The sequence below is a fragment of the Pezoporus flaviventris genome, unplaced genomic scaffold (assembly GCF_033815535.1).
Source record: "Pezoporus flaviventris isolate CSIRO_AGI_PZ_B2104156 unplaced genomic scaffold, CSIRO_AGI_Pfla_v1 ptg000765l, whole genome shotgun sequence".
In the NCBI taxonomy this organism is placed as follows: domain Eukaryota; kingdom Metazoa; phylum Chordata; class Aves; order Psittaciformes; family Psittacidae; genus Pezoporus; species Pezoporus flaviventris.
The window spans coordinates 24274-39319 of record NW_026893310.1 but is presented as its reverse complement, the minus strand read 5'-3'; the positions used below and the strand labels follow the sequence as shown (position 1 = coordinate 39319).

Genomic DNA, 15046 nt, shown 5'->3' with positions numbered 1-15046 from the left:
GGTGCCCTTCACCCCATGGGACCCCCCTTTCCATGGGACGTGGACCATTTCCATGAGCACCCCTTGTCCCCAAGGAGCACCCTAAGGCCTCGCCTCGGCTCGCACCCCCCTCAGCACTGCCCCATCTCCCTGGGACACCCCATTTTCCCCTTCACCCTCCTCAATGGACACCCCAAACCCTTCTGGCACGTCCCAACGGGTGTCCTTCCCTATTGCCACGGGACACCCTCGAGCACCCCTTGGCCCCAGGGAGCTCCACCCCCCTTCACGAGCATCTCACTGTCCCCTTCACCCCCCTGGAACCTCCCCCGGGGGTGTCCTTCACCCCATGGCCATTCCCCCCAGCACCTCAAGAGCATCCGATGGCCATGGGGGACCCCCTCGGGCACCTCTTGTCCCCAAGGAGCACCCCAGCTCCTGCCAGCCCTGCCCTGGGGCTCACCGGGAGCGCGCCGGCAGCTCGGGGTTGAGGGCGCAGGCGCCGATGCCGAACTGCTCGAGGAGCAGCTTGAGGCGGTAGCAGCGGGGCAGGGAGGACACGAAGAGCAGGGCCCGGCCGCGCAGCACCCGCAGCCGCAGCAGCGCCACCAGCACCAGCACCTTGTCCTCGGCCGTGCCGCAGCGCAGCACCAACTGCTGCAGCTGAGCCGGGCCCGGCAGCGGGGCCTGCGCCGGGCACAGCCGCACCTGCACCGGGAACCGCGGAGCTGCCGTGACCCCAACGGGCTCTGGGCTGGGGGCAGCACCTCTGTGCCCACAGACCTGCTGCTGCTCCCCAAACCTGACCCTGCAGCCCCAAAAACTGCCCCTGCCCCCCCCGAACCTGCCCCTGCCCCCCCCGAACCTGACCCTGCCCCCCCAAACCTGCCCCTGCCCCCCCCGAACCTGCCCCTGGCCCCCCCAAACCTGACCCTGACCCCCCGAACCTGCCCCTGCAGCCCCAAACCCGCCCCTGCAGCCCCAAACCCACCCCTGCAGCCCCAAACCCACCCCTGCAGCCCCAAAACCAGCCCCTGCCCCCCCAAACCCGCTCCTGCCCACCCCAAACCCGCCCCTGCCCATCCCAAATCTGACCCTCTGCCCCCAAACCTGCCCCTACCCCCCCCAAACCTTCCCCTGGACCCCCCAAACTTCCCACTGGATGCCCCAAAGCCACCTCTGATCCTCCCCCCCCCCCCCGACACCTCAAATCTCCCTTCTGACCCGCCAAACCTGCTCTCGGACCCCCAGATCCTCCCCTGGACCCTCCAAACACCCCCCCAGACACCCCAGAGCTGCCCCTGGAGCCCCCAAACCTCTCCAGACCCCTAAAACCAGCCCAAAGACCCCCCCAAAACTCCCCCCTTGCCCTCACCGGGTTGTGCAGCACCAGCTCCTTGAGCGCCTCCACGTCGGGGCTGAACGTGGCCGACATCAGCAGCGCCTGATAGATCTTGGGGAGGTGGCTGGGGGGGGCACAGGGGGGTCAGCGCCAGCCCTTACCCCATGGGGACCCCCGCATCCCAGCCCTTGAACCCCGCTGTGCCCCCCAAAACCTTGGGCCCCAACCCCTGACTGTGCCCCCCCCGCTCTCCTGCCCAAGCCCCATCGCACCCCCCCCGACCCCCAGCCACAGCAGTGCCCCCCCAGGCCCTGTGAGTGCCCCCCATGGCCCCCAGCCCCTCACCAGAGCAGGGCCTTGATGTCCTCGAGGCAGCCGAAGCCCAGGAGCAGGTCGGCCTCATCCAGCACCAGCAGCTCCAGCGAGTGCCGCAGCACCAGGCTGCGGGCAGTGACCTGCGCCAGCACCCGCCCCGGCGTCCCCACCAGCACGTCCGGCTGTGCCGCCACCACGGGCCTGAGACAGCGTGGCACCATGGGGATGTGGGGCTGGGGGGGGTATAGGGGGGCTGGGGGTTGGACAATGGGGTCTGTGGGGTGACATGGGGACACCAAGGGGTGACACGGGGACACTGGGGGATGACACAGGGACACCAGGGAGTGAAATGGTGACACTGGGGGGGTGACACGGTGACAACCGAGGGTGCTGGGGGATGACGGGGTGACACCAAGGGGTGACTGAGTGGCACTGGGGTTGGACACAGTGACAACAAGGGGTGACCCGATGGCAATGAGGGGTGACACGGGGACACCTAGGGGTGACCCCATGGACAATGGGGGGTGACATGGGGACACCTAGGGGTGACCCCATGACAATGGGGGGTGACATGGGGACACCTAGGGGTGACCCGATGGCAATGGGGGGTGACACGGGGACACCTAGGGGTGACCCCATGACAATGGGGGGTGACATGGGGACACCTAGGGGTGACCCGATGGCAATGGGGGGTGACACGGGGACACCTAGGGTGACCCCATGACAATGGGGGGTGACATGGGGACACCTAGGGGTGACCCGATGGCAATGGGGGGTGACACAGGGACACCAAGGGGTGACCCGATGGCAATGGGGGGTGACACGGGGACACCAAGGGGTGACCCGATGGCAATGGGGGGGTGACACGGGGACAACAACGGTGACCCCATGACAATGGGGGGGTGACACGGGGACACCTAGGGGTGACCCGATGGCAATGGGGGGGTGACACGGGGACAACAAGGGTGACCCCATGACAATGGGGGGGTGACACGGGGACACCTAGGGGTGACCCGATGGCAATGGGGGGTGACACGGGGACACCAAGGGGTGACCCAAAGGCAATGGGGGGTGACACCAAGGGGGAGCCGGGCACTCACCGCAGCGCCGCAGGGTCCCCATCCCCCAGCTCGGCCACGCGCAGATCGGTGGCAGCCGCCAAGCGGCGCAGGCAGCGCAGCACCTGCAGGGCCAGCTCCCGGGAGGGCACCAGCACCAGCGCCCGCACGGCCTGGGGCAGAGCCTGGGGAGCCTGGGCACGGGGACACGGGGAGACCAGAGTGAGGGACAGTGAGGGACAGTGAGGGACAGGGAGAGACAGGGAGAGACAGGGAGAGACAGTGAGAGACAGTGAGAGACAGTGAGAGACAGTGAGAGACAGTGAGAGACAGTGAGAGACAGGGAGAGACAGTGAGGGACAGTGAGAGACAGTGAGGGACAGTGAGAGACAGGGAGAGACAGTGAGAGACAGTGAGACACAGTGAGAGACAGGGAGAGACAGTGAGGGACAGTGAGAGACAGTGAGGGACAGTGAGAGACAGGGAGAGACAGTGAGAGACAGTGAGACACAGTGAGAGACAGGGAGAGACAGTGAGGGACAGTGAGAGACAGTGAGGGACAGTGAGAGACAGGGAGAGACAGTGAGAGACAGTGAGACACAGTGAGAGACAGGGAGAGACAGTGAGAGACAGTGAGGGACAGTGAGAGACAGTGAGGGACAGTGAGAGACAGTGAGGGACAGTGAGAGACAGGGAGAGACAGTGAGAGACAGGGAGAGACAGGGAGAGACAGGGAGAGACAGTGAGAGACAGTGAGGGACAGTGAGAGACAGTGAGAGACAGGGAGAGACAGTGAGAGACAGTGAGAGACAGTGAGAGACAGGGAGAGACAGTGAGAGACAGTGAGAGACAGGGAGAGACAGTGAGAGACAGTGAGGGACAGTGAGAGACAGTGAGAGACAGGGAGAGACAGTGAGGGACAGTGAGAGACAGTGAGGGACAGTGAGAGACAGGGAGAGACAGTGAGAGACAGTGAGGGACAGTGAGAGACAGTGAGAGACAGGGAGAGACAGTGAGAGACAGTGAGAGACAGTGAGAGACAGTGAGAGACAGTGAGGGACAGTGAGAGACAGTGAGGGACAGTGAGAGACAGGGAGAGACAGTGAGAGACAGTGAGACACAGTGAGAGACAGGGAGAGACAGTGAGAGACAGTGAGGGACAGTGAGAGACAGTGAGGGACAGTGAGAGACAGTGAGGGACAGTGAGAGACAGGGAGAGACAGTGAGAGACAGGGAGAGACAGGGAGAGACAGGGAGAGACAGTGAGAGACAGGGAGAGACAGGGAGAGACAGGGAGGGACAGTGAGAGACAGTGAGGGACAGTGAGAGACAGTGAGGGACAGTGAGAGACAGTGAGGGACAGGGAGAGACAGTGAGGGACAGGGAGAGACAGGGAGAGACAGGGAGGGACAGTGAGAGACAGGGAGAGACAGTGAGGGACAGGGAGAGACAGTGAGAGACAGGGAGAGACAGGGAGAGACAGGGAGAGACAGGGAGAGACAGGGAGAGACAGTGAGAGACAGGGAGAGACAGTGAGAGACAGGGAGAGACAGGGAGAGACAGGGAGAGACAGTGAGAGACAGGGAGAGACAGGGAGAGACAGGGAGGGACAGTGAGAGACAGGGAGAGACAGTGAGAGACAGGGAGAGACAGTGAGAGACAGTGAGGGACAGTGAGAGACAGGGAGAGACAGTGAGAGACAGTGAGGGACAGTGAGAGACAGGGAGAGACAGTGAGAGACAGGGAGAGACAGTGAGGGACAGGGAGAGACAGTGAGGGACAGGGAGAGACAGGGAGAGACAGTGAGGGACAGTGAGAGACAGTGAGGGACAGGGAGAGACAGGGAGAGACAGTGAGGGACAGTGAGGGACAGTGAGGGACAGGGAGAGACAGTGAGAGACAGTGAGGGACAGTGAGAGACATGAGAGCAGTGAGGGACAGTGAGGGACAGTGAGGGACAGTGAGAGACAGTGAGAGACAGTGAGAGACAGTGAGGGACAGTGAGGGACAGTGAGGGACAGTGAGAGACAGTGAGGGACAGTGAGGGACAGTGAGAGACAGTGAGGGACAGTGAGAGACAGTGAGGGACAGTGAGGGACAGTGAGGGACAGTGAGAGACAGTGAGGGACAGTGAGAGACAGTGAGGGACAGTGAGAGACAGTGAGAGACAGGGAGAGACAGTGAGAGACAGTGAGGGACAGGGAGAGACAGTGAGGGACAGGGAGAGACAGTGAGAGACAGTGAGAGACAGGGAGAGACAGTGAGGGACAGTGAGAGACAGTGAGAGACAGTGAGGGACAGGGAGAGACAGTGAGGGACAGGGAGAGACAGGGAGAGACAGTGAGAGACAGGGAGAGACAGTGAGAGACAGTGAGGGACAGTGAGAGACAGTGAGGGACAGGGAGAGACAGTGAGGGACAGGGAGAGACAGTGAGGGACAGTGAGAGACAGTGAGGGACAGGGAGAGACAGGGAGAGACAGTGAGGGACAGTGAGGGACAGTGAGGGACAGGGAGAGACAGTGAGAGACAGTGAGGGACAGTGAGAGACAGTGAGAGACAGTGAGGGACAGTGAGGGACAGTGAGGGACAGTGAGAGACAGTGAGAGACAGTGAGGGACAGTGAGGGACAGTGAGGGACAGGGAGAGACAGGGAGAGACAGTGAGGGACAGTGAGAGACAGGGAGAGACAGGGAGAGACAGTGAGGGACAGTGAGGGACAGGGAGAGACAGTGAGGGACAGTGAGGGACAGTGAGAGACAGTGAGGGACAGTGAGGGACAGTGAGGGACAGTGAGGGACAGGGAGAGACAGTGAGGGACAGTGAGGGACAGTGAGAGACAGTGAGGGACAAGGAGACACAATGTGACACAGTGTGAAACAGTGCAACACAGTGGGAAACAGTGTGATACAGTGCGACACAGTGGGACACGGGGGGGGGGGACAGTGAGACACAGTGGGACACAGTGGGACACAGTGAGACACAGAGTGAGACACAGTGGGATACAGTGCGATACAGTGTGACACAGTGCAACAGTGCGATACAGTGAGACAGTGCGACACAGTGCGATACAGTGCGACAGTGCGATACAGTGCAACAGTGCGACACAGTGCGATACAGTGCGACACAGTGCAACAGTGCGACACAGTGCGACACAGTGCAACAGTGCGACACAGTGCGACACAGTGCGACACAGTGCAACAGTGCGACACAGTGCGACACAGTGCGACACAGACACAGTGAGACACAGTGGGATACAGTGAGACACAATGAGACACAGTGCGACACAACGAGACACAGCAAGACACAGTGCGACACAGTGGGAAACAGTGGGACACAGTGAAACACAGTGTGACTCAGTGGGACACAGTGGAGCACAGTGGGACACAGTGAAACACAGTGCAACACAGTGAGACACAGTGAGACACAGTTGGACACAGTGAAACACAGTGAGACACAGTGGGACACAGTGCGACACAGTGGGACACAGTGAAATACAGTGTGACTCAGTGGCACACAGTGAGACAGAGTGCAACACAGTGGGACACAGTGGGGCACAGTGGGGCACAGTGGGACACAGTGCGACCCAGACACAGTGGGGCACAGTGTCACCAGACCATGGAGCCCCGTACCCCCCGTTTCCCCCCCCAGAGCCCACCCCTCCCCTGTACCCCCAGAGCCCCGGTGCCCTCCGGAGCTCTCTTGCCCGCGGAGCCCCCCCCCCGCCCCGCTCCCCGCTCACCTCCCTGCCCCGCAGGAGCAGCTGCAGCACGGGCAGGCCGTAGGCTCCGGTCTTGCCGGAGCCGGTCCTGGCGCGCACCAGCAGGTCCCGGCCCTCCAGCGCCAGCGGAATGGCCTCGGCCTGGATGGACGTGGGGGAGCCCCAGCCCAGCTCCGCCACCGCCTGCGGGGCCGGCCCGGGGGTGACCGCGCTGCGCCCGCGCCCCGGGGCTCAGCCCCTGAAGGACCCCGGCACCGAACCTCCCCGGCCCCGCAGACCCTCCCGGTGCCCCGAACCCCGCTGTCCCCCCCCACTCCCCCCAGCAATGACCCCAAGGCTTCAGTGCACCCCAAGCCCTGGCTGTGCCCCCCATGTACTGCCCCGAACCCCGCTTTACCCCATATCCCCCTCCAAGCCCTGGCTGTGCCCCCCATGTACTGCCCGGGCAGTGCCCCACAGCCCCTGTACCCCATATCCCCCCCCAAGCCCTGGCTGTGCCCCCCATGTACTGCCCGGGCAGTGCCCCACACCCTGCTGTACCCCATCTTCCCCAAGCCCTGGCTGTGCCCCCCATGTACTGCCCCGGCAGTGCCCCACAGCCCCTGTACCCCATATTCCCCCCCCCAGGCCCTGGCTGTGCCCCCCATGTACTGCCCCGCACCCCGCTGTACCCCATATTCCCCCCCATCGCCTCATGCCCCAACCCCAGGCACCCCAAGCGCTCTCAATGGGCTCCTCTCCCCCCAGAGCACCCCACTGCCCCATTCGCCCCCCCCCCAGGACCCCCGGTGACCAACGGACCGCACGGTACCGGCCCTTTGCGGCCTCCCTCACCCCCAGGGACCCCCGAGCCCCCTCCCCACCGTGGCTCCCCCCACCCCGGTGCCGGTCCCGCTCCCTCCGCACCCGCAGGAGCCGCGGGTCCAGCCCCATGTGCTCGAACCGCGCCGCCGGCCCCTCCGCCGCCGCCATGCTGGGCTCCCGCTCACCACCGACACCGTGCGGCGCGCCCAGAGCGGCTCAGGCCGCCGCGCCGCCCCCTGGCGGTGGAGGACTGAGCACCCCCCGCATATTAAAACCGCACCAATGGACCCCAAAACCGCTTTATTTCCCCCAAAAACGGCAGCGCGGACCCCCCCCCCCCCCCCCCCCCACGCTGTGGGAGCCCCCCCGGGGGGTGCTGGGGGGCTCTACACCAGCTTCTTGGCCTCGAAGAAGCTCTTGAGATGCCTCATCTGCCAGATGCCGGTGAGGATGAGGATGATGGTCTGGGCGATGGACCACCACAGCACGCGCTGGTTCGTGCTCTCGCTCGTCATGCGGAAGCGCTCCTCCCGGTACTGAGCACGGGAATAAAGCGTGGGGTGGGGTCACGGGAGGGGGAAAGCGGGGTGTCCTGTCCCCCGTCCCCCCCCCGACCCCGCACCCCGCTCCTCACCCGCTGGTAGTTCTGCTCCTTCTGGATCTGCTCGACCTGGTCGAGGAGCTGCCGGGCGCGGAGCTGCAGCTCCGTCAGCTTGTCCTTGGCGGCGATCTCGGGGTAGTTGTTGGTGTGCTCCCCCACCTGGATGTCGAGGTGCACCCGCTGCGGGGCGCAGGGGGTCAGGGCGCGCCGGTGCCACCGGTACCCCTGCCTCGGGGTGTCCCCGGTACCCCCGCTTCGCGGTGTCCCCATGCCCGGTCCCCACTCACCAGCTTGCCGCCGGCGAACAGTGCCATGCGGGTGGAGTTGGAGTGGAGGCAGATCTGGTGCTCCCCCGGTGTGTGCGACGTGAAGGTGAAGCGGCCCTCGGAGCCGTACTGCCGCGACAGCACCACCTGCACCGCGACACCGCACCCGCTGCCGAGGCACCCGCAGGGAACCCTTGGCCTGGCTTGGAAGGGACCCCAGGGACCCCCCACCCAGCACAGTGGGCACCCCGGGGACCCCTACTCAGGCACAAAGGCACCCCAACCCAGCAGGCACCCCAACGGTGGGCACCCGAGCACCCCAAGCACCCCCCACCTTCCTTTACAAGCACCCCAAGGACCCCCTGCCCTCGTTCAAAAGCACCCCAGGGACATCCCCCCATGGGTACCCATGCACCCCAAGGGGCCCCTGCCCTGGTCGATGGGTGCTCCGTGCACCCCAAGCACAATTTGCCTTCTTCTACCAGCACCCAGGGGACCCCCTGTGCAGGACCAAAGGCACCCCGGGGACACCCCCCCCTCCCTCCACGCACCACAGGGACCCCCGCAGCCCCATGGCTGCCCCATGCACACCCCCCAGGCACTCACTTTGCCGTCGGGGTCCTTCACCTCCACGTGCATGCCCAGCCCCGGCGTGGAGGGCAGGAACGACTCGGACTGCTTGTCCCAGAGCTGCGTCCGGTAATTCCCTGCGGAGAGCGGGGCATCGGACCGGGACCGGGACCGGCGCCATCCCCCGGGGATGGGGAACCACCCCCCCCCCGGCTCCGGGCCCCCCCGCCCGCACCGATGACCATGGTCTCGTCCGGGATCTCCTCGATGAAGCAGCGCTTCTCGGTCTCTCCGATGTGGAAGTACAGCCCCTGCCCGCCCGCCGCCAGCAGCACAGCCACCACCGCGGCCCGCAGCGCCCCGCCGCCCGCCATGGCCCGCGCCGCTCGCACTGCGCATGCGCAGCACCCTCCCCATTGACACATCCGCGTTCCGGTGGCGCAGCGAGGAGGGCGCTGCTCCTCCAGCGATGAGGTTGAGGGTTCGAGACCCCCGTGCGCCGGCTCCGACGGGAGCGGTGACCCCCGGTTGTGTCCGTCGCCCCCCGTGTGCCCCGTCCCCGCTGTGTGTTTGTCCCGCGTCCCCCCCCCCCGTTCCGAGCCGTGCCGAGCCCGCAGCGGGGCGGAACCAGCGCTTCCCCCTCCGCTAGCGGTGAGGCAACAGCTCCGCCGCCTCCTCCTTCCTTCCGCGCCCCATGGGTGAGCGCGGACCCCCGGGAGCGGGAGGCGGCGGCGGCGGGGCCCTGGCGCGCAAACCCGCGCTCGCCCTCGCCCTCCTCCTCCTCTGTCTCCGCGCAGAGCCCGAAGCCGCCGCGCCCGCCCCGCGGCCCCGCGCAGTGCTCCGGTACCGGTGAGTGGCGCTGCGGGCGCGGGGCCGCGCGGGGCGGAGCGGGGGGGGGCAGCGGTGTCCGCGCTGTCCCCGCAGGATGCGCGACGTGGACCACAAGAGCCTTTACCTGCGCGACGGGCGGCTCGTGGCCGGGCACCTGCAGGGCGCCAACGCGGCGCGGGAAGGTGAGGGGGGGCCCTGCGGATTGGGGGGCGCGGACACCGATGGGGACCCCCCCTCGGGGCGCGCCCTGACGCGGGGGGGGGGCCCCAGAGGAGGTGTTTTGGGTGCCCAACCGCGCCTTCGCGCCCGCCCGGCTGCCCCTCGTCATGGGCATCCAGAACGGGTCCCGGTGCCTCGCCAGCGCCCCCGGGCCCCGGCCCAGCCTGAGCCTGCAGGTCAGCCACCGCCAGCGGGGGGGCACCAACGGGGTGGGGAATCAATGGGGGCAGCACGGGGGGTATCGATGGGGACACCGTGGGGGCACCAATGGGATGGGGGCATCCATGGGGATACCAAGGGGATGGGGACATCAATGGGGACACCACTGGGGATGGGGATATCGATGGGGACACCATGGGGGCACCAATGGGATGGGGGCATCCATGGGGATGGGGATATCTTGGGGATACCAAGGGGATGGGGCGACTTCAATGGGGATGGGGACACCGATGGGATGGGGACATCAATGAGGACATCATTGGGGATGGGGATATCGATGGGGACACCATGGGGGCACCAATGGGATGGGGGCACCATGGGAGAGGGATACCAAGGGGATGGGGACTTCAATGGGGATGGGGACACCAGTGGGAAGGGGACATCAATGGGGACATCTTTTGGGATGGGGATATCAATGGGGACACCATGGGGGCACCAATGGGATGGGGGCATCCATGGGGATGGGGGCATCATGGGGATACCACAGGGATGGGGACATCAATGGGGACATCATTGGGGATGGGGATATCGATGGGGACACCATGGGGGCACCAATGGGATGGGGGCATCCATGGGGATGGGGATATCTTGGGGATACCAAGGGGATGGGGGGACTTCAATGGGGATGGGGACACCGATGGGATGGGGACATCAATGAGGACATCATTGGGGATGGGGATATCGATGGGGACACCAATGGGATAGGGGCATCAATGGGACACCACTGAGATGGAGACACCAGCAGGGATGAGGATATCACTGGGGACACCAGTGAGCATGGGGACACCACGGGGACGGGGACATCAGTGGGGACACCGAGGGCGATGGAGATGGGGACACCAATGGGATGGGTACACCAGTGGGCATGGAGACACCACAGGCACGGGGACATCAATGGGGACACCAAAGGGATGGGGATATCAATGGGGATAGGGACACAAAGAGATGGTAACACCATGGGGACACCGCTGGAGCACGGGGACGTCATTGGGCATGGGGACATCGATGGCGACGTCATTGAGGATGGGGATATCGATGGGGACCCCATGGGGGCACCAATGGGATGGGGGCGTCCATGGGGATGAGGACACCAGTGGGAATGGGGACATCATGGGGACCCCTTGGGGAAGGGACACCACGGGGCCCCCAAAGGGAGGAGGACACAGTGGGGAGGGGGACAACAGGGGGAAGAGGATACCAAAGACATGGGGGCACCACGGGGACACTGTGGGGATGGGGACATCGATGGGTACAGCAAAGAAATGGGGACATGAAAGGGATGGGGACGCCCTGGGGAGGGGACACCACGGGGCTGGGGCGACCGCAGCCCCCGCTCTCGCGGTCCCCTTTCCCCGTGCCGCTGCCCGGTCCCATCCCGGTCCCTCCCCGGTCCCTTCCCGGTCCCATCCCGGTCCCACCCCGGTCCCACCCCGGTCCCATCCCGGTCCCATCCCGGTCCCACCCCGGTCCCATCCCGGTCACCCATCCCGGTCCCATCCCGGTCCCGTCCCGGTCCCACCACGGTCCCTTCCCGGTCCCACCACGGTCCCATCCCGGTCCCTCCCCGGTCCCATCCCGGTCCCGTCCCGGTCCCATCCCGGTCCCGTGCCGGTGCCGCCGCAGGACGCCGACATCCGGGAGCTGCCCCGCGCCGGGGCGGCCTCGGCCGCCTTCACCTTCTTCCGCTCGTACCGGGCCGGGCTCTGGCGCTTCGAGTCGGCCGCGAACCCCGGCTGGTTCCTGTGCACCTCGGCGCGGGGCCACCAGCCCCTGGGGCTCTCCCGGTGCCACGATGCCAGCACCCGCCTCGACTTCTACTTCAGCGCCGCCGAGTGCCCGGAGCCCGGCACCGGGGACCGGGACCCCCCCGTTGGGGACCGGGACCTCCCCCCGCTGACCCCGGTGACGCCCGGGCCAATAAAGCTGCCGAGGGCACCGGTCCCGTGTCGGGGGCTCCGCGTCCCGGGCTCGGGCGGCTCCTTCCCGGAGCGGGGGACGCTGGAGACGCTCCAGCCCCGGCGTGTCCCGACCGGCACCGGGAGACGGGAACGGGGATCACGGGGATGGGGTGGGGACGGCGGAGGGACGTGGGAACAGGGGGACAGGGAGACGGGGGTGTGGGGACAGGGGGGAGACACGGGGACATTGCAGGGACGGGGCGTGGGGACAGGGGACACAGGGGTGTCTGGAGGCAGCTCTATGGGGACACGGGGATATAGGGGGGCACGGGAACATGCGGGCATCGCAGGGACAGGGGGATGCGGCGCACGGGGACACGGTGCCCCCGGCCCGGTGGCAGTGGAGGGGACACAGGAGAGCCGAGGGGACCCCGGGACACGGCGGGACACGGGCACCGGGTGAGGTTTCACCATCCCCGGCCCTGCCCAAAGCGGTACCGCCCAAGGCCAGGGCCGGGCTCTGCTCCCCCGCTCTATAAGAGCCGGAGCCACATCCCGGGACACGCTCGGGAACGCGGGGAATCATCGGGAACCGCCCGATCGGGAACGAGCCGGGTCCTGCCCGGCAGCGGCTGCAGCGCGTTCACTCTGGAGCCGACTGAGAGCAGCGGCCGGTGAGGGGGGACGGGACGGGGACGGGATGGGGATGGGATGGGGAGGGGATGGGGACGGGATGGGGAGGGGATGGGGAGGGGATGGGGATGGGATGGGGACGGGATGGGGACGGGATGGGGAGGGGATGGGGATGGGATGGGGACGGGATGGGGAGGGGATGGGGACGGGATGGGGACGGGATGGGGACGGGATGGGGAGGGATGGGGATGGGATGGGGACGGGATGGGGAGGGGATGGGGACGGGATGGGGAGGGGATGGGATGGGGACGGGATGGGGACGGGATGGGGACGGGATGGGGATGGGATGGGGATGGGATGGGGAGGGGATGCACTTGGGATGGGGACGGGATGTGGATGGCATGGGGACGGGCTGGTCCCATCCCTCCCCCGGGATGTGGCACCAGCGGGCGCCCGCCCTCACCCCAACCTGTCCCTGTCCTCCCCGGGGCAACAGCGGGGCCGAGGGGCCCCGGGGACCCCAGGAGGGGTCCTGGCCCCTGCAGCACCCGATGGGGGTCTCGGCGGAGCCGGGCGCGGGCCCCGGAGCCGCGCCGGAGTCTGTCATCGACCCCGACATGGAGGCCTTGTTCGATGAGTTCCTGGGGAAAGGTAGCGCCGGGGGCGCAGGGACACGGACCCACGGTGCCCGTCGCCGTGTCCCTGCGTCCCCGTGTTCCATGCGATGTCCCCTTATCCCTGTGTGTCCCCTTCCCGTGCCCCCACGTCCCACATCCCCCAGTATCCATCACACCTGTGTCTCACATCCCCATCCCCGTGTCCCTGTGACACCCCCGTCCCCACATCCCTGTGACACCCCCATGTCCCCGTGCGCCCGTGACACCCCCATGTCCCCCCGTCCCTCACACCCGTGCCCCCCCTCCCCACGTTCCAGTGATGCCCTCCTGCACCCACGATGTCCCCTGCCCCCCCCATGCCCCTGACACCCCCCGTGCCCCCCCCCGCTCCCCGCAGAGCTCTCGCCGGAGCTGACGGGGCCCTCGGCGGCGCCGCCGCTGCCCCGGGGCCGGCCCCACCACTTCGTGCTGCGGGACACGGAGCAGCGCGGGCTCTGCCTGCGCGGGGGGCGCCTGGTGCCCACCCCCCTGCAGGGAGCCAGCGCCGACCAGGAAGGTGCGTGCCGGGGGGGGGGGGGGGGGGGGGCCGTGCCCGCTGCCCCCCCGGCCCACGCGGCCCCTCCGTGTCCCGCAGAGATCTTCAGTGCGGTGCCCAACCCGCACCTGGAGCGCCGGCGCTGCCCCCTCATCGTGGGCATCCGGGGGGGCAGCCAGGCCCTGTCCTGCACCCCCGGCCCCGAGCCCCGCCTGCAGCTCGTGGTGAGGGGGGGGCGCAGCCGGGGGGGGGCACCTTGCTATGGGTCAGCCCAAGAGGGGGAATCCCAAGGTTGAGGCACCCATAGGGGGAGCACCCGCATGTGAAGGCACCCATATGGGGAGCATCCCAAGGTGGGGGCACCCATAGGTGGAGCACCCCAAGTTTGAGGCACCCATAGGTGGAGCACCCATAGGTGAGGACACCCATAGGGGGCGCACCCCAAGGTGAGGGCACCCATAGGTGGAGCACCCTAAGGTGAGGGCACCCACAGAGGGAGCACCCCAAGGTTGAGTCACCCATAGGTGGAGCACCCACTTTAAGGTGAGGGCACCCACAGGGGGGCACCCCAAGGTGAGGGCACCCCTAGGGGTCAGCAGAATCTTGCTCAAGTTGGGGGCACCCTGGGCTGGGGGGGGGGGGGCCTAGAGCTGGGTCCTCCCTGTCCGGGGACCCCCGATCAGGCTCAGCCCAAAGCCGCCGCACCCCTGACCCCCCCCCCCCCCCCCGCACGGTGCCCCCGGAGGAGCGGTCCCGGGGGGGTCCCCGCGGCCGTGCCCCAGCGCTGCCCCCCCGCAGGACGCGGCGCTGCTGGAGCTGTTCTCGCTCGGGGCGGGGGCCTCCCCCTGCACCTTCTACAAGAGCTTCGGGGGCTCCACGCACAGCTTCGAGGCGGCCGCGTGCCCCGGGGCCTTCCTCAGCACCGCGGGGGGGCAGGAGCTGGGCCTGGCCCCCCCCCACGGCGCCACCGGCTTCTACCTGCACCGCAGGTGACCCCCGGCGGGGGCAATAAAGAGATGGAACCGGCCCGGAGCGTGGGGGGGGCGGGACCAGGAGGATGGGGGCGGGGCCACGCGGGGCGGGGCCGGGAGGGGGCGGGGCCAGCTGCAGACACGCCCCGCGCCGCGCGCCGGCGGTGCCGGTAAGGGGGGGGTGAGGGAGGGATCCGGAGACCCCCGAGACCGGGGGGAGCCCCCGTGACCTCTGGGTGCCCCAAGGACCCTGGGGTCACCCCGCGCCCCCCGGGGTCACCCCCCAGGAGCCCCCCCCCAATCCCCGCGGGGGTTCCCCATTGACCTCCTCCCCCCCACCCCGAGGCCCCTTCGCAGCCTTTGGGGTCCCCCCCCCCTCCTTTGGGACCCCCCCTCCCTTTCCCCGTTCCCCTTCTCCCGCTGGTGGCTTCTCCGGTGCCTGCTCTGGGGTTGTGCCGCGCTGCGCCCG

At 67.4% G+C, this 15046-nt stretch overlaps 3 protein-coding genes across 3 annotated transcripts; 1 reads left to right on the top strand and 2 right to left on the bottom strand.

Annotated features, from left to right (window-relative positions):
* Positions 1-438: 438 nt before the first annotated feature.
* On the bottom strand, positions 439-7427 carry LOC133264334 (probable ATP-dependent RNA helicase DDX56). Its single transcript, XM_061444285.1, has 6 exons — positions 7320-7427; positions 6435-6596; positions 2737-2888; positions 1667-1837; positions 1355-1445; positions 439-687 (listed from the first exon to the last, which is right to left on the bottom strand). Exons 1-6 carry the CDS (start codon positions 7383-7385, stop codon positions 439-441), a joined length of 891 nt encoding a protein of 296 aa, XP_061300269.1. The 5' UTR covers positions 7386-7427.
* A 127-nt stretch (positions 7428-7554) lies between these two features.
* LOC133264339 (transmembrane emp24 domain-containing protein 4-like) lies at positions 7555-9094 on the bottom strand. Its single transcript, XM_061444291.1, has 5 exons — positions 8890-9094; positions 8691-8791; positions 8106-8231; positions 7852-7998; positions 7555-7753 (listed from the first exon to the last, which is right to left on the bottom strand). The coding sequence occupies exons 1-5, from the start codon at positions 9077-9079 to the stop codon at positions 7604-7606; spliced, it is 714 nt and encodes a 237-aa protein (XP_061300275.1). The 5' UTR covers positions 9080-9094; the 3' UTR covers positions 7555-7603.
* A 3155-nt stretch (positions 9095-12249) lies between these two features.
* On the top strand, positions 12250-14608 carry LOC133264336 (interleukin-36 receptor antagonist protein-like). The gene is made up of 5 exons (XM_061444287.1): positions 12250-12495; positions 12951-13105; positions 13469-13627; positions 13706-13830; positions 14405-14608. Exons 2-5 carry the CDS (start codon positions 13006-13008, stop codon positions 14597-14599), a joined length of 579 nt encoding a protein of 192 aa, XP_061300271.1. The 5' UTR covers positions 12250-12495; positions 12951-13005; the 3' UTR covers positions 14600-14608.
* Positions 14609-15046: the final 438 nt, after the last annotated feature.

What these genes read in the sequence shown, in the direction of transcription:
- LOC133264339 (XM_061444291.1), bottom strand. Translation starts at nt 9,079, where the DNA reads ATGTGTCAATGGGGAGGGTGCTGCGCATGCGCAGTGCGAGCGGCGCGG. An exon ending in GGACGAGACCATGGTCATCG is followed by an intron (nt 8,792 to 8,889) that starts GTGCGGGCGGGG and finishes CGCTCTCCGCAG; the next exon opens with GGAATTACCGGACGCAGCTC. An exon ending in TGAAGGACCCCGACGGCAAA is followed by an intron (nt 8,232 to 8,690) that starts GTGAGTGCCTGG and finishes GTCGCGGTGCAG; the next exon opens with GTGGTGCTGTCGCGGCAGTA.
- LOC133264334 (XM_061444285.1), bottom strand. Translation starts at nt 7,385, where the DNA reads ATGGCGGCGGCGGAGGGGCCGGCGGCGCGGTTCGAGCACATGGGGCTG. An exon ending in GACATCAAGGCCCTGCTCTG is followed by an intron (nt 1,446 to 1,666) that starts GTGAGGGGCTGG and finishes TGCCCCCCCCAG; the next exon opens with CCACCTCCCCAAGATCTATC. An exon ending in AGCTGGTGCTGCACAACCCG is followed by an intron (nt 688 to 1,354) that starts GTGAGGGCAAGG and finishes TTCCCGGTGCAG; the next exon opens with GTGCGGCTGTGCCCGGCGCA.
- LOC133264336 (XM_061444287.1), top strand. Translation starts at nt 13,006, where the DNA reads ATGGGGGTCTCGGCGGAGCCGGGCGCGGGCCCCGGAGCCGCGCCGGAG. An exon ending in CGATGAGTTCCTGGGGAAAG is followed by an intron (nt 13,106 to 13,468) that starts GTAGCGCCGGGG and finishes CGCTCCCCGCAG; the next exon opens with AGCTCTCGCCGGAGCTGACG. An exon ending in AGCCCCGCCTGCAGCTCGTG is followed by an intron (nt 13,831 to 14,404) that starts GTGAGGGGGGGG and finishes GCCCCCCCGCAG; the next exon opens with GACGCGGCGCTGCTGGAGCT.